This window comes from Ambystoma mexicanum, chromosome 13, assembly GCF_040938575.1.
Source record: "Ambystoma mexicanum isolate Mex_15411 chromosome 13, UKY_AmexF1_1, whole genome shotgun sequence".
NCBI classification, from domain to species: Eukaryota; Metazoa; Chordata; class Amphibia; order Caudata; family Ambystomatidae; genus Ambystoma; species Ambystoma mexicanum.
In genome coordinates, this window is record NC_090938.1 from 52,572,293 (window position 1) to 52,590,841 (window position 18,549).

An 18,549-nucleotide genomic window follows, 5' to 3' on the forward strand; every position below is an offset into this window, starting at 1 on the left:
ACATTATACGCCAGCAAGACCTGCTAAATTCGCTACGGGCGCATTGGATGCATACATGAAATGCAGCACAGTGCACATGTTTTGGAATTGTCCTGTTACACACGGCTTTTGGGAAAGTGGAGCCACAACTCTGCATGAGACGTTAGAGATTCTCCCCACATTAGCACCAGTCAAATACCTCGTGGGGGACATAGGCAAAGTGTCAGCGGTGCTCAGATGACATTTTAATGTACCATGTGTCGTAGCAAAGAAATGTGTTCTTCGATACTGGAAGTCGAAAAGTGGACCCGCACACGCTGAGTAGTTGCATGACCTTATATATACCTTTGACAGGGAAGAAATGAACGTAGCCTCAGTCTCTCCAGTGTGTAGCCCCAAGGACCTTTGGACACCCTTGCAGATCTTTTGGACATCTGAGTTTGGGCCGGGGGCGGGGTGATTGGACAAGGTGGGGGGCTTCTCAATCTACACTCTACTGGTAAAAATGATTTTAGCTCTTCTTTCTCCCCTACTTATTTTCATACAGTGTATTATGGTCTGTCTAACTGTCTGTACCATGTCAATGCAGTACCGCTCATGTATGTGCTTACTGAACTGCCCAGTGATGAAGCGTTCTCTCGCGTTCTCTCGCGTTCTCTCGCGTTCTCGCTCTCTCTCTCTCTTTGTCTCTCTCTCTCTCTCTCTCTCTCTCTCTTTCATTCTCTCTCTCTTTCTGTCTCTCACTCTCTTATTCTTTCTCTCTCTCTTTCTTTCTCTCTCTCTATCTTTCTCTCTCTCTCTTTCTTTCTCTCTCTCTCTCTCTCTCTCGTGCGGCACCTCGCTCAGTCTCCCCGCGGCTCTCAGTGGCTTTACTCACCCAGCGATGCTTCTCCTGCAGCTTGGGCCTCGTACGATCGATTTGCCTGGTTATGCCGGTTTCCTTTCCATGGTCCGCCACCGGCCACCAGCACCCTTCAGCTTCACTTCCCACAGCATGCACTCTGCATCCTCCAAAGGTTCTCGAGTGCTTTGCTTGGCACGCTGCCTTTCTAGAGAGGTCTGCTCTCGACAAGCAGTCCGTAGACCTGCTTCCACAGCTGACTCAATTTTCCCCAGTACTTCCTTTCACAACTGATGTTTGTACGTGTGTGTATTACTAAAGTGAGGATGTGTTTCACTAGTTGGTTTCTTCTTTGTCCAGTACCAAACTGGTGTTTCTTGAGGAAGGTTTTAGGGGAAACATAGGGAAAGGACTGACAATAGTCTATAAAGGCTCGAGAGACAGAAGACTCATTTTGAAAGGGAAATGGGGGATACCATTTCCCACCTAAGGGTGCCTCATCCTCAAGTCTCCTCCATCCAGGTGATCCTCCCTAGCATATCCAGCCCCACAGTCAGGATCCAAGCGTGATGGCCACCTGAGAGGGGGATATATGGGGGAAAGAAGTGAGGACGCCCTTAGGTTCCTCACAGCACCTAGGGTATTAAGAGAGGAAAGCTCACTGGGACTCGAGTGATAAGAAAAACAAAGACAACCAGTAAAGCAAAAAGTCAAGAAACTCCAACCAATAAAAATAGAAAAAGTACACCCATAGAAATGTCGTATCCCACTTTCATAGAAATAGAAAGGCAGCAATTATGGCAAGGAGTCAGAATACTTCAAGGAATAGAAGTAGTCAAGAAACTAGCAGAGAAGCCCAAAATCTGATTGCAATCAACATGAATAATGAGATTTTCTAAGTGTGGAGACAGAAGAAATTGACAGAGATCTTTCCAAAATGAAGGGACAGTAGCATTGGCCCCGTAAATGTTGAGCTGAACGTTTGTGGTGATAGCAACCCAATTGTGGACTTCTCCTTGGGTCGAAAATCACAAGCGAAATGTATTAACTCAAAATACTGCAAAGAATGTCTTCAATTTGTCAACCAACTGGGCCAGATTGACTCATGGCGTGATGTTAATCCTGATGGCATTGAATTCTATTAACCTGTTCATAATTCTTTCTGTTGAATTGATTATATTTTATCAGCAAAAGACACTACTGCTTCCACTTTTTCTGACCATCCCCCTATTTGTACCAATCTTGATTGTGATTTTCACGATTCTAAGCAGCCATTATGGAGATTAAATAATTCTCTACTTATTGATCCTGAATTTGTTAAATGTGTTCTAAACACTCACTATGATTTTTTTAAGCAAAATATTACTAGCAGTAAAATTCATGTCATATAAGATGCCTACAACACTATGTTGCGCGGTCATATTATTCACTACTCTTCTAAAAAAACTAAAAATACAACATCTAGTAATACATTACCAAGGATAGAATCCAAATTTTATGGAGGATCAAAAAAATCAGGTAAACTATTAGCATCATACCTAAAACATAAAACTGAATACGCCCAAATCAAATCCATTTCAATCCCATCATCTATACATCTTTTAACTAAAAACTCTGACATTATCATTACCTTCCTCCAATACTATCAAAGGTTGTATACACCAGAGGAATCTCTTTTACTTTCTTCATAATCAGATTACATTTCTAACAGTTCATTATAACATGTGATACACCTAATATGGAGTCACTGGACAACAATCGTTCCTCAGAAGAAGTCAAACAAGCAATCCCTGATCTTAAAAAATGGAAAACACCCAGCCCGATGGTTTCTCAATTGAATAGTATCATGTTTTATTGATCTTCTTGCCTCCACCTTCTCCTACTATTTGACATTCTTAAAGAAAATCAACATATCGATGGTACTTTTTCTGACGCTTTGATTACCCTTTTTCCTAAACCTAATAAAGACCATCAGCAAGTTCAAAACTATTGGCCCATTGCTCTCGTTAATACTGAATGCAAGATATTGCAGTCGACGTCCTGGACTAGATTTTGGCCAGGTAATGTGGAGAAGAATTATGTCCTGCACGTTATGTAGTCTCAGGTACAACTCAATATCGTCCATGTATTGGTGGATGACTATATTGGGATCTTTGAGGAGAGTCCCCGCGGCTCCATGTAAAGGTTTAAGAGGACTGGTGAGAAGATGGAACCTTGGGGGACTCTGCAAGAGACTTGGAGTTGGTTAGAATGCAACAGGTTCATCTAGACAGCCTGGTGTCTACCGGAGAAGTAGGAGGTAAACCCTAATTGAATTTCTAAATCATAATGCTCCATCAACGGGTATTCAACATTCTGGTCCTAATTTTAATGTCCTCAAACACATGTGAATTTTCTATCATTTGTGATGTCTATATTTGTCTCTCCTCTCCTGTCGTGTCTGTCCTGTCTATCACATTGTCATGTATTTTATTGTATTTATCAATTTGTATAACGTGATTTCAATGTTATGAATTTTCAAAAGTAATGCTACATTTTATTTCACTTCCTTATAACGAAATGTTCCTTTTTGTTATAATGCTATTAATACCATCTATATCAATTAATTGTACTTCTTAAAATATTTTAATAAACATTTTTAAAAAGACAATTAGAAGAGGTGGCTACCTACGTGATAGAAGGTCAAGCACGCTGGGCAGTTCTGGCAAACTGAGCCATGGAATTAAAAAAAGAGACCAGCGTCGAAAACTGCAGGGAGGCAGTTTGATATGGGAATGCTGACTAAGCAATGCAACCAGAGCCATAAAAGTAGAAAGAGGACTGGCATAGGAAACACATGTATCCAAAATCATAGAAGCATAAAATGGACTTGGAAACCCATTTTCTAAAATTCTTTGTCCATGGAAATAGATTGAGTAGCAAGTTAGCAGACCAGACACCCTCAAACATAGAACTAAAAGAAAGACTATAATAGGAGGGTGTCTATGAGTTCTCAGCAATAGAAAGAGGGGACACATTTTCGTCAAATTGTTCAGAAATGATCCAATATTGAAATGGGGGGTATAAGGGGCCGGGCATGTGTTCTTGTGCCAGTTGCTTATCTGATCTGTTGAACTCTATGGCATTCAGAACCTTCTATGAGCAGTTTCTAATCAGGATTGACCCCCCTCATCTCATTTCAGAATGGAACTAAAGACGTGAAACAAAATCCAAAGGAGCCCCCCCTCCAGGAGATCAAGCAGCGGATCGATGCGTTCAACGCCAAAGTCACAAACTGCCTGGTCATGAAGCTGGTAGGTCTGTCATGGGAGTAAAGGCGGTCTAGAGATCATGGGGTTCAGGGTAAATCATGTGTACGGTTTTGACTGGATGGAAAATTAGTTGGGGAAAGGTACTCCCAGACCGGATTTTTAACTGGTATATTGTCTGCTATGGGTTACAGATGCCATAAAAGTAATCAAAGGAACATCACATTTTTTGGCTGTTAGGTGGTGCTTAAGTACCATCTATGAGCCAACACCATTGTATTGGAGTACATCTATCAGATGGGTGAAATGTGAGGAGGGACACACAGCTTGAGGGTGCTTGCCAGATGTATCCCTCTACTAAGCATTAGTACTTATTAGAGGCAACAGCTTTTTGGGCCGTTTTGGTCTAGGCATTGCCTGGTTGCTTTTAGCGGCTGCTGATGTGGTGTAGTGGCTTCCATGATGATTTCAGTGGGTCCTGTGATGTGATGACTGTGGGGCAGATGTCAACACTATTAATGGGGACGTAGTAATGGATTTTAGGGTGTGTCACTAGGGTGATTGCATGGTTATATCAGGGCTTAGGACATGTTGTGGCGATTCAGGTGTCCTGTTCGTGTGGGGTGTCACAATAGTTTGAGTAAAGGCATTATCATGTGGGGGGGGGGGGCTGCCAACGTGAACGTGTACCATCTAATGGTGTTTGAGCAACAGCCATATTGCCCAAGACGTCATCACAGTTCATGGAGCGTCACCATTGTCGTGCTGTGTTATTGTGTGCTACAGTACGTTATGGAGTAGGACACGACCGAGCGATTAACAGACACGTCTGTGGGTTGTGAAGTCCCCTGTGGACTTCATTCTGGTCTTGGCCGAGTGGTTACTCTGCCCTAACCTGGTTCGGATGTTGCCCTCCCAGGTGGCCAATTCACCCATCCTGGCTCAAGGGGTCTCTGGGATCTTTGCTCAGGCTTCCAGGACACAAATGAAGCTGTGCCAGACTTCCCTCCTGGCACCTCAATATTTTCCTCCCGACCTCCTCTCCTCTAGGTGTGGTTTTCCTACTGCACCTCACCGCCTCATCCTGCTTTCTTCCAAGCTTCTTCTTCAGGTGTCCTCAGCTTTTCACCCTCTTCCAAAGCGGTCTTTCTTTCCCGTCTTCCTTCCACTCCAACGCTGCCTCCTATGCCCCTTTTTTAAATGTTCCCTCCCTTCTGTTCTTGTCTCCCCCCTTCTTCATTTTTAATCTCACCCTCCTTTCTTCCTTCTCCATCGTCGCTCCGTAGCTCTCTCCGTGTCTACTCTCCCCTCTTTTTCTCTTTTCTCCCTCTTCATTCTTTCTCTACTCGCCAGCTCCTCCGCTTGCAATCTCGGATTTCCTCTCCTCACTGCTTATAATCACGATTGCCTTCCTTCCACAAACCACCTCCCTCAGCAAGATGTGCTGGGTGACCCTATACCAATGAGGGCCCGCCCCCCACGATTACTGAGCATGCTCGTCTGCATAGCCGAATAAGATGGGAAATTGGCCCACACATGCTGGCCCCGATCAGAGAAATGGACCTTCCTTAGGGCTGTCGGCCATTTTGTTGATCACATTCTCATTGCTCCTGGTATTGCTGGTTCTCTGCCAGCACCATTGCCTACAAGAACTCTCCCCCTCAGCTCATCAGGGGCGATGGGAGGGTATTGCTGATTGTCGCTGGTTCCTTTTTGAAATTCAAAACATTGTTGTATTCTTGATTACCCAAGGCTGCAGGACTTCAGTTCTCTTTGCCCTTACCTGCCCTTCCCAGACACTAGAAAATGCAGCTTTGGGCAGCAAGTTCCCAAAGCTGAATTGTTTAGTGTAATGTGTGCTTTCATCCGAGGGCAGCCATCGCTCCACAAAAGTCTGGAAAAAAGTCAGGTTTTCTGGGATAATGGGGTCACCAGCTTGTGTCGAATATAAGGGTTTAGTTTGGTGGAATACCAAGTAAGAGTTGGGGAGACTTGACACAACTGTTAGTAAAGGGTTGGGTCAACTCTCTGAAAAAGGGGACACCCTGTTTTCCCTATAAAGGTCCCTCAGATAAAGCGCTGCACTGGTGGGCAGAGGAGCACTGAGGTATATTCTCCCCATTTCTTGGAAGTTGTGCATCCCTTTTAACGCCTCTTGGTGCTTCTCTTTGAACAGGGCTTGGGACCCCGTGCTGTCTCTTCTCCTAGCTTGGTGTCGCCTCGTATTCAGCGGCAGGGAATCTCTTCTGTGGCTGCTGGTGGCTTAAGGCAACTAAGGGAACCCTCAGTTCACCTCCTCCAGGCCCTACTTCAGAAAGTAGATGGCAGCCCCCTGTTATATGCTGTGGTTGAATCTAGCATGAAAGGGAGATGTTATACTGTAGTCTTGTCTTGTCACTGGCATGGAGCGCGCTGTGTGCGACTGCTGGGTGCTGATGACTACAGAGAGGCTTTACAACACCCCCCATGCTCACACCCGTCCCATCAGCACACCCAAGACATGGCACTTTGCCACAGGTGTCGCTTGTTTCTTTCTCAAGACACGTCTGTGCGTGCCATGTTGGTTGTGTCTGTGGGGCAATGGTTTCTGGGGTATCGCAGATATTCTGGGACTGTTACAATGATTAAGGAACTGGGAGGGCGTTTATCAAGAAGAAATGAGAATCTGACAAATGGGCAATCATTTTGTCCAAGTTATATTGTTGCAGATGTCAATTATCCTTTTGGTAAAGTTATGATCATTTGAAGTCTATCATAATGATTTAGGAAACCCCATGGCAGTTTCTGGAATGTGGTGGTAATTCTGGGGCACCATGGCAAATGACGATTTTGCTTTGGTGCGAGGGAAAGTTGAGATTTCATTAAGGGCACCGATGTGACTATTATGCAGCTGCGTCTGTCTTTATTTTGTGAAAGCAGCAAACATTTATTTTACAAGAAAAAGAACATCACGTCTCTGTCTCAGCCCACAGTAGTTGTGGACCACAAATCCCATCCTGCTCTCAAGGACCTCAAAGGTTGACCAATCCACCGCGACAACATCCACTATAAATGAACAGTCATTGCATAGCCTCTTCTTTGCCTGCACCCAGGCATATTCTGTAACAACCGCCCAACCGCAGACCAAGGTTCCTGATGCCATCAAACATTGACCAGGCCTCCATCAGCCCCCTTAAGCTGGAATCAAGAGCAAGCAACCAATCGGTACTAGGGCAGCGGAGGACACCCCTGCAACCCCTGCTCTCCTTGTTCGGTATTTTGGGATTCAGTATTTAAGCAGGTCGGCCGAATGCACACTAATTCTCTACCAACCCCGTCAGAAACATCTTTCACTCCTGGGTGGGATAATACTTGCCTCTTTGACTTAAATATAAATGTAGACTTTCCGCAGTACCCTAGAAAAATCCACATTTACTGACGGGGTGCAGAGATGTTATGCCAGATTAAAGCATTGATAAAAGCACAGAAGCAAAAATTAATCGGCAGGCCATAAAAGCAAAACTGCCTCATTAGATCAATCAGCTGCCATCAATACATCCTCTAATCGGCCACAAGCCCAACATTTTTAGGAGTCCACAGCAGCCCCGGCTGAATCTATGCCGTCCTGTACCATAACACAACCAATACACCTGGCGTGAGTAGGTTAGGGCCTGTGGGATTTCATATACGGAAAGAACAGCTGGGAAAGGGAACCTCTGATTTACTTGCTACAGTGCTTGTAAAGCTTGAGGCAATGCGCCAAACACGAAAAGCTGGCTAGGTTATTGACCTGTCACCAGTCTTAGTCCTCAAATAGAGAAAGGTACTTTTCCCACCCCTATCGAGAATGCTCAACCTCCGAGATCCTAAAATCTTAATGTCCAAGACTCCATTTTACGCTTGGATCCCATTCCACGAACATAGACACCAGCAGGTTGACCTCCTCCTTAATGTGGACTGAGATTTGTCAGAGGACGAGAATGTTATTAAGCCATGAAAAGATAGCCCTCTGGCCCACCGGCTGAGAAATTAGCAATGGCTTCCAGTTCGGGGTTAATCTTGAATCAAACACTATTCCTTCTTTCCCATCTGGTGGAAGCTTGGTATTTCCTTGGAGGTAGATGACACTCTGTGTCCAATCGCTCAGAATCTCCACAGCTACCTGGGCTCCCTCCTGCTTGGCCACCTTTCCAAAGTCTAAGATTTTTAGCAAGGGACGCAAGTATCTGACATCCTGTCCTGGTAGGAGAACCAGGCTCGATCGACCACTTTGCTGTGGTCCCTTCCTGGCCGCTAGAAGGAAGGCTGCATTTATTGGGCAACAGTGGCCTAGTTCCTGCCCATAGCTGTAGAGTCCTTCCTGGATGTTGTGTGTTTGGAAACGTATCATCAGGGGTCAAGTACGAGAAAAAAAGTGGGGGGGTCTCTTTAACATACCAATTGAATGTGGCGTCACCAGAAATTAGCATATGAAGGTGCCCTCTGAAAAAAGTGGGGGACTTCGTCCAGCCGCGTGTACCCTCGACTTGAGCCCTTGGCACCGTGCTGGAGAGGTGTGTTTATTCCCTTGTAAGTCGCTTGCTGTGAAACATTTGTGTCAAGACACCCCAAGGTTATGTTGGGAACAAACTCCCAGGTAGGTGTGAGGGCTACCAGGAGTTTGCAGACTCTTGAAAGGCCCCAACACCCACCGCCCCCAAAAAGGAACGTAGACCCAGCCAGACAGCAAGTTCAAACTGCGGTTTATTACAGCCAAAACCAACAGGGATCAGTACAAGGGTAGAATAAATCCAAAGGCATCTCAACATCTCCTGGCTCGCATGCCAGTTTTGTATCCAGATCGTGTCATAGTGACATCACAACCTAGGCCGCTCTCCAGAAAACCAACTAGTTTGGTCATCAGAAGCCTAATAGCCTATATGATCCCCTATATGAGCTACTCTACTGGCTCTCGCATGTCAGGTGGCTAGCCCGGTCCATCCCCAAATTACTATCTCTAAACAATGTTGCAGTGTCAGGGTTTTACCATTGGTTCTAGCCCGTTGCTACCCACCCCATGGAGTCTGAACTGCGATTGGCTAGAGCTGATCTGCCCAGGCCTGGGATCCACAATGTTTCTCAGCTCTTGGTGTACATTCTCAAGGTAATAAGAACTATGTGTCTGCATTGTAACTTGTGTGCATCACCTTAGATTATGAGAGTGGTCGTTCATCTTGTGCAACACTGGTGTCACTCTGTAACATCTTTGTTGCAAGCTTCCGTCTGGTGGCGCGAGATCAACTCCCTTTCCCAGCTCTGGTTTCGATTCATCATCCAAGTCAGTCGGATCACGTGTTCGGAGGCCATGATTTGGAGCTTCTGCAGCTCTGAAATATGAGGAATTATTTGCATTTATTGCAGCTGGTGTTACTGTCATTCAGGGAATGGAATGTCGTTCGTATCTGGTGGCCTTGGCAGCGGTTCTGATCTCACACATTTGCTCTCGTCCAGCCTGAATTCACCTCAGCTCAGTTCTTGCTGAGAGGCATGTGGCCTGCTGCAATTTCCCTGAACCATCATGAGGTTCCCACAGTGTCCATGCTATTCTACATTCTGCATATATTAGTTACACTTGGCTCCGTCAGGTCCCATAGGTGCTCCTGCAGTTCCATAAGGTTAATTGCACATAAGCATCTGCAGGCTATACTCAGGATCTCTTGCTTCTTACGGTTTCTGCGTTGCTCCATTAAGATAATGACAAAATAATCAGTATGAATATGCATCTGTCCTCCAACTCTAGAACTGTATGCTCATGTTTTTCATGTATTCGAGTGTGGGTTGGTGTCCAGATTTGCGGATGGCACGTGTGCTTCCTGTGTAACGCTGCTATATCATGGTGCCTAACAACGTCAGTGGCTTTGGCTTCTCAGTGCTTTAGTCAATACTGTCAATTGAGGTATCTTTAGTTGTAGCCTGAGACTCTTCGTTCTCTCTGGGTAAGGTTTTTATCACACCTGGTCTGTAGGGGTGGCTGAGTGGTTACCTCTCGACACACCTATCAATTATTGGAGCACTAGGAATTGGTCCAAAATAGTACAGGCGTTCACAATATCTCCTGGTCGTCTTCCGCATCATGCACCTTATAGGCGGGAGAGGAGGGGGAGAATTTGCCCATCCCTCTTCAGTTATGTAATACAGACAACACACGAAGTGTAACAAAAAAGTAGTGGAACAGAAACCCTGGCAGGGCTGAGGGTGAGGGCGTCGAGGGACACATCTTTTAAGGGGTCAGTTGAGGGACACGTAGATGCCCTAGTGGATGGGATGGCAAACTAAGAGTGTCTTCTTCAAACTGTTTTTATTGTATTCCCTTAAGTCCGTGTTCTGTGGGAAGTGTGGGCTGGTGGCCACTTCCTATTTCCTGTCATTGCCAACCTGGATACTTTATGTTCCCGTACAAAACCTCCAAGTGCAAAGTCGCCCAGGAGTAGTTGTGTTCATGTGAGCAACAAACATATATGGCTATGGTCCTTCAAATGTTAAAAACATAATGATTCATAGATCCACAACGTGTGTGTTGTGACCAGCAAGATCTGCAGGGCTTTCAAGAACACATTATGTAACAGGTGATCAATGTGAGCTGCTCTACTTGGACAACATGTGACTATTTCAGCAGAGTGAGCTCTTCCTACAGTCAATTCTACACCTAAACCGGAGCTAGGAAGCAGCTCCGGACCGTCTTCTACATAGGTTTACTACTTACCAACTCCGCAAGGCACAACGTGAACTGATTCGCTTCAAAGACCCTCTTGGATGAAAAAACGAAGCATGCTTAAACCAGAAAAAGAAGAGTTAGTGAACAGTAAAAGTGGTTCTTAAGATAGTGGAACTATTAACAGTAGAAAATACAAGTAGTCACACTCAGTTCACCCTAGTTCCCTCTCCTTTCCTCCTCGGAGTGCTTGTGATTTAAGGGATGTTGTTGGATTTTACATGGCATCCTGTGGGATTTCTGTGATGTCCTGGATGTTTGGGGAAGTCTTCTTGCATCTTGAGATGTCAAGACAACACTGGAATGTTGAGGATATACCCTCTATGGGAAATACTAGGTGTAAGGAGGTCCTGTGAATGTTGGGTTGTGTTTTCACGCATTAGAGCTAGCGCTAGAGGGCTCTGTTGTGTGGTAGGTGACCGCCAACCAAGTTAGTGCTCCTGAGCCACAGGCTTGGGCCTTTAAAGAGGACAGAGTTAACCTACCACAACACATAGCCCAATGGCAAGAGTTCTAATGTCGTCGGTGCTTGTGCGGGGGAACAATGGAAGACTTGCCTGTGGCTTCTTTTGACAGAGCTTGCTCATTTCTCCAAGTATATACATATGTCAAAAGGGAGCTTGAAAGGCAGCCTATCACAGACCGAAGCTTTATTCCGAGCTTGCCAATTCGCTAGACAGGTGAACACAGTGAGAATAAATGCAAAGTATGGTATGTCACCGTCTACACCAAAGAGATCTATTGCATGGCAGGTGCCCTCCGCCCATGTTAGTGGTCCTGAGCTGAAGGCAAAGGTCTCCAGTGAGAGTAAAGGTCACCTAGTACACAACATAGCCTGACAGTAAGGGCTCTAATGTTATCAGAGCTTGTACAGGGGAAATATGGCAGCCCCCATGGAGCATCCTGTGAGCTTGGCCATGCTTCCTTGACCAGTGCCCAGTGTGTACACCTTCCAAAGGGCAGCTTGGAAGGCAGCCTGTATGAGTGGTTAGAACCTCGATTCCAAGCTTGCTGATTGGCTAGACAAGCATGGGTTTGGGCCTTTACTGTGGTTACAGCCTGGATTCCAAAATCGTAAGTGTCTCAAGAAAATAAAACATGCTCTGATGGACGTTCTTGGATATCTGGAGGTTTTGCACATGTCAGGCATCATATATGTTTGAAGTTTCTTCAGCTGTTGTTGCACATTTTGAAGTTCAGAGGATTTTCTTGTTTGCAGTTTTGGGAGGAAGGGGTGATACATTAATGGGTTGCAAGGCACCTCTGGAAAAGGGAAAAGCAGGGTGAGTGGGGAGATACTTGAGAGAATGATTTTTTTGTATTACTTTGCTGTTCACTTTCGTTACAAGCCATAGCTTAAAAAATGCCCCTTTCCTTTTCCTTTTTTTGCCCTACAAATTCCTAACTGTATCTTATCCCGTCTTCTCACTAGAGTGAGGACGGCACATACACAGGCTTCATCAAGGTGCACATGAAGCTCTGCCGTCCAGTTACCGTCCCGGCTGGCATCCGACCGCAATCCATCTATGATGCCCTCAAAGAGGTGAATCCAGCCAAGACCACTGACAAAAGGACCTCGTTCTACCTGCCCCTCGACGCCGTCCGACAGCTGCACATCAGCAGCACAACCACCGTCGCAGAGGTCATCCAGGGGCTGCTCAAGAAGTTCATGGTGGTTGACAATCCACAGAAGTTTGCACTTTTCAAGCAGGAGACAAAAGACGGGCAAGGTTAGTCCAGAGGGGACCCACCAGCAGTGTGAGGACGATCCCTCCTAGGGAATATTACTAACTTACCAAAGACATGCATCACCCTTCACGTTAGTCCAGCCTTTGAGTGTGCATAGTGTGAACTGATGGACTTCCATATAAGCTAAGATTAAATCTTTTCTAGGGCTACACCAAAAGATAGACTTCTCACCTGAAGCATCAGTCTGTCCAGAGTAAAACACCTCAGAAAGACTGACTGTATTGAGTGCGATAAAGAACCGAGTATCTTACTGGTACACAGAAACCATGGTGCGTAAGGTTTTAAGGTGCCTTCACCGAAGGTTGCTTTCAGGGAAGCTCCTCCAAAACCTTGCGAGTGGTCCTTTTTTCTACTCCGTTTTGTTTGTCATTTCAAACAGAAATCTCTTTCATCACTGATCTTAGAGACATGGGTGAGATACATGGACGCAGGTTGGGCTACTGAAATTAAGGGCCTTTGGTATAAAGGACCATTTGAACCCTTCAGAAAACAGTAAACCAACTAGACTGCACAGCGTTATCTATAGATGAGGGGTAACATCCCACTCCTGCCACCATTGAGAGGGGCAGTAAGCACATGCACTGGTCATAAAGAACATTACCAGCAGAATGTAGATAAAATACCGGGGATTGATTCACAGAGCGCTTTCCTATGGGATTACGCCATTATAAAATGCTTCTGTGACGCAAGCCACATCTGTCCAATCAGGGAACATGTTAACAATAAAAACGGATGAAAAAAAGGAAATATTATTTATATAACTAATTTGCCCACATCGTTGAAAAAAGGAAGCTGCAACTTTACAGAATCAACTGTGCATCACAACCCAGTTTCTCCTCCTCTGGCTCGTCACTTGTCCTTTTCACTGCTCAGTCGCCTTGCTCACTCGTCAGGGCTCATTTCTCTGCTTCCTCTGAACTCCAGTCATCCGCTTTCACTCCCCTCCTCACCTCTGCTGCCTCAGGTCATCCTCACTCTTCACTCCTTCATGCTCCTCACTTGCCTTGTCTCACTTTTCAGTCATCCTTCTTACCCATCACCCCCCTTCTCAAGCAACAATTGTCTTCACTCTTCATTTGTCATTAAGACCTCCCTATTCTCCTCACCTCGTTTCTCCTCCTTACATAGCTTTCACATTGTCTCATTCATCATCCTTCACTCGTCATTTCTGAGTCTTCATGCCTCATTGCTCATCCACTCTCGTTAAGGTCTTTCTCACCGAGTCTTCCTGACTCGTTACCCCATTCAGTTCCACTCCTCAAGCCTCATTTCTCCTTCTCACATGTTCATCTCACTCCTTAGTCACTCTCCTCACTTTTTAGCTCTTGTTCCTCAATCCTCATTTCTCCGCCTCACTTGTTCTTTTCAGCCTATCACCCACACTAGTCAGCTGTCACTCATACCACCTTCTTATCTGTCATTTGGGGATATTGTCACTCGTCGTCCTCACACATCACCCATGTTCATAAAAGACACGCTGGGTGTCTTCCATGTAACTAGACGAGAGGCAGGCACTAATCTCTGCTTTTCTCTGTCTCTGTAGTTCGGTTCCAGAAGCTTGCCATCACAGAGCACCCCCTATACCTGCGGCTGCTGGCCGGCCCGGACACAGATGTTCTTAGTTTTGTACTGAAGGAAAACGAGACCGGGGAAGTGGAGGTAAGTCTGAGTCAGTGGGTTGCACATTTCTGCATCTGGTAAAAGCCCCCCCCCCCCCGCCCCAATGATGAAAAGGGGTTCCTTAATCAACTTTTTCTTTTTATTGTGCAAGGAGCCAATATACCATTGGCTAAAGGATATTTTTCTTGGGCGCTTTATGTTCACATTCATTATTCTGGAATTATGTGTTCATTTTCAGAGACTTCAACCGCCATTCTTTTTCTGAAAGGTGGACATATAAATATTGTTAAGTACATTTTATTCAGCAGGACGCTGAGATACGTCTGGCAGGATAGCTCATGGGTTAGGTTTGAAACTCTGCCGTACAGAGACAGCCCTGCGTCCTACTGGGTTCCATAACAGGACAACCGTTAACTGGGTAACATTAATGCTCATCATTACTGCGCTTAAAAGCAGTTGGAGTCCATCCTGAATCACTACCTACACAAAAACCCAATATCATAGTTATTAAGGAACAAGCTGGGGAGTTTGGAATATCAGGCCCTTTCCCCTGCGCTACCACATGAACACAAACACACACACACTCTTAAAAGCAGACCATTTCAACCTTACAGAAACTCCCCTATTTAGAGACATTTTATTGTGTTTAGTGTTTTATAGACCACATGTATGCGCCCAGGAGGCTTCTTGGCACTAGAAGTTGGGCAAAAGAATGCACATCATTACAATGAAGAAACAAGTAAAAACACTTTGAAAAACTATGATAAAGGAACTGGTACTGCATAAATAATATCTATTTCGTATATAGCGCTATACACCCATGGGTCTCGGAGCGCTAAAAGAACAGATTATCCCAAAGAATGGTAATAGCAGAAATCAAGTTCGAGTCCAATGTGGGCTGCCAGCTTCCTGGTGCAGCAGCTTTGGCGTCCAATGCACCACACCTAACAGTTGCGACTCACATGTCTACCCGCAGTTCCACAAAAGTGAATCCAGATCAGCCTGCGGGCGAGGGCTTTTAACTTTTATTTACATAAATCAGAGGGCACTGCTTTGAATATAAATGCAATAAGTAGCTTTGTAATCAGAACTGTTCTAAAGTAAAGCTGCAATGTCTGTTTTCTCACCCTCCCAGCACCCAGCGATGATGAACGAGGCAGCAGAAGGCACCAGGGGTACCAAACATGAACACATATTTACCTCGTGTTCCCTTCTGCTTTAAAAATATAAAAAAAGAATACCCTATAGGGCTAAATTGCTGACTACGGACTCCAGATACAGGAGCCGAAACCCCAGCATCAGTACCTTCTAAAATGCTGGGGAAATCACACACTCTCCCTCTGTGCCTCAATTTAGTTATCAGTAAATATTGGTAGCTATTAGAAAATGGCAAAACAGGTACATTAACCTCTACAACAAAATGTGTTCTACAGATAATTTGAACGCCAGGCTGTGTCTTGCGAGGATATTGCCTCTTTCCCATGATGCAAAGCAGAGTGGCCATGTGCCGGTATCTGACTGACTAGTCAATAATGGCTAAAAAGTCACTGCCAACACTGTTTCGTAAAAACGTGAAATCATTTGGGTGCCTTTCTCCATCTTCTTGTGGGCAAGTGCTTATCCTCATAAATCGGGACCGCAAGCCACATATGCCACTTGATTGGCACTTTCCCCCTAAAAAAGAAAAGGGAGATGGATCCCGCTGTTGCCTGAAGGGCCGTTGCTAGTGGATAATTCAGGACTCTTTTATAATAAGTACATGAAAGATTTCAATTTGGAATAATTTTCAACAGAATAATGTAGACCTATGACAAGGTCTGCTAAATTTAATCTTCACAGTGTATTTTCCTTTCTTAATTATAAACATTTGCAGCATGGGATCATTTTTTGGCTGGTTGACAATTTTAGAAAATTTGTGGTCAAGTGCTGTACACAAAGCAATGCATGTTATTTTCTTCCAGTTTGTAACTAAAAGATAAAAATGGTTACCAATAGCAAGTATTCCTTTATTTGAAAACAATATTACAAGTCAAAATTACTAATTTGAAATGATTACTGAATACTGAGAACCTACATATGTAATGTACATACACATGTATTTTACTGTGTATCGCTGACCTTGCCCAGGGGTAGTCAGAGTGCTGAACGACTATGTTACAAAGATCTTTATAAGTCACATGCCATCACCATGCAATAAACCTTACTAAATAGCAGTCTTGATGTAGCCCCACCTAGAATAAACACAAACTATTAGAGCATTATATACCAAGGAAGGAGTCGTTAATGCAGGACAATTACCTTCTCATGGGACCATAAAATGGAGATGTCATTATCCCAAGCAATAATGACTCCTACTGAGATCCAGAAGGCTATTAGCATTTAGTTTTGAGGTTGTGACGTGTTAGTAGAAAACAGTGCAACTCCATCCACATTTCTTACAGCCAACATGTTTGGTCTATTGCAAAAGCAAGGGTGTTATCCACCCAAAAAGGGATAGTTGGTTTGGATCCGACTGATCTTTTTCTTTACAAATGTGTTTTAAAAAACAACCGGGAGTCAAAGCATAAGCCAAGAGGGGGTACAACCCCATGTTGGGCTGGAAGGGACACCAAGTTCTTCTTTACCTGCATGAGCGTTTAGCAGGAGCAAACAATAGAAATCTGGTCTTAGCCCGGTTACACTACGAGTATTTCACAATGACACCTCGCAAGCGCACAAACATCAAGTGCTCCAGATAAGGGTTTGAATTGAGCACATTTTACACATTAGTTTTCAAATTTGGGATAAAAAAAATATCTTTGGGAATGAGAAACTGGGTCTCCCAACTCCTGATAGCATATTGTTTCTTAAATTCATACTTGCAGAATACATTTGTTTTTTCAATCTACACAAGAAATCCCTTTCATGAGAAATGAAACCCAGTTGTGTAGTTTTGCCTAAACTAACAGCCTGATTACAAGAATGTTTTAAAAAGTCTGAGTGTCACATTTTTAAAAAGATACTGCTGCAAATAGGCCTAGACATTGCATTAACAGTAATAGTCCAGAATGTAACAGGCTTGACATATATTTACAATTTTAACATAGAAATGCGACTGGCAAATATTGGTTGGAATTAGTATTTACAATGCACAAATAAATTGCACAGGAAATGCAGGTTTAATACATGTGGGTAATTGTGGCATCTAAATAGATACATTTAAAAAAAAAAACCTTAAAAATAAAAGTGGGTATACATCGGGAAAAACACGCCAGGAAATAAAAAAAAGTACGGAGTTTCCCGAGTGGGGAAAACAAATGGTTCACAGAAAAATAAGTACAGTTTGGTAATATAAAAATACTGGATCCGAGTGTTAATTTATTGCTTACTGATAGGTGATAATGTTTCAGTCATAAACATCATATTTACACTGTGTACAGTCATGATAAACGTTACTTACCTGTAACAGTCATTTTGTAGCTTCACAATCCTGCCATCTAGTGGCCATTTTCAGAAAGTGCACCCGTTTTTCATGAAGTTGTTTATGCAGGCCTCATCTAGGGGCACTTCTAGAATGAAACTGTGGCGTGAACCTTAATCGCACCGTTGTTGCACATAATTTATAATGATATAATTGGTTATTTATAACACGCTCAATGTCCAGAGATTTAGAAGCGGGGACCCAGGGATCGAACCTGCATTGCTCCACTTCATCTTGCTTCCAAGGTGAGTGTGGTGCCCCTGAGCTATCCTCCCAAGACATAAGGGGACTAGTTCTGAGCTCCATGCAACATTTTAAAATGTTGTTCCATTGAGGAACTGCTGTTCTAATTTGCTGCAGATTCTGCCCCCTACAAAGGTAGCGGGGCGGCAATGAATCTGCCATCTTTGGGGTATGATGCCATCTGTCCCTCACAGCGCAGGAAGTGCCTTTGCGCTGCTATTTATGCTGCATTCTCCCACTGGAAGGATTCTCCCCAAAGTGCTCTGGTGTGGGCATCATTGGCAAAAGTCTGGAACTATCCGGAGTGTAACAGTTCAAAGGAAAGTGGCACTGTGCTGTAGTAGGACAAGGTTTGGCTTCTTACCCAGCACAGCTCCCTGCTATGCGTAATCAAAATCTGCATTTCAACATTACCAGTGTTTTTCTTATGCCCAACAAACCATGTTCATGGTTCGGTAATCCAAATCTGTACCTAGATTAGTCATTATTTTAAACATTGAGCAGCAAATTAAGGGCACTTTGGAATTTTTTAATTTATTATACAACTCAAAGCAGCGACAGGATAATATGAAGTATTTGCATCACATCATGAGGGCTCCTGCATTATAGACGTGCACCCTGATGTTGGTATTTGGCGGGGTGGGGCGAACATGGCACACTCCACCCAACTTCTTGCACC

At 44.3% G+C, this 18,549-nt stretch overlaps 1 protein-coding gene across 6 annotated transcripts in view; it reads left to right on the top strand.

Annotated features, from left to right (window-relative positions):
- RASSF5 (Ras association domain family member 5) overlaps positions 1 to 18,549 on the top strand; it is a 277,827-nt gene that overhangs the window by 253,915 nt on the left and 5,363 nt on the right. For all 6 annotated transcript variants that reach the window (XM_069633179.1, XM_069633181.1, XM_069633180.1 and 3 more), the window contains 3 exons: positions 4,003 to 4,113; positions 12,231 to 12,528; positions 14,091 to 14,206. In XM_069633179.1, coding sequence (XP_069489280.1) covers positions 4,003 to 4,113; positions 12,231 to 12,528; positions 14,091 to 14,206 — 525 coding nt within the window. The remainder of the gene's footprint in view (positions 1 to 4,002; positions 4,114 to 12,230; positions 12,529 to 14,090; positions 14,207 to 18,549) is intronic.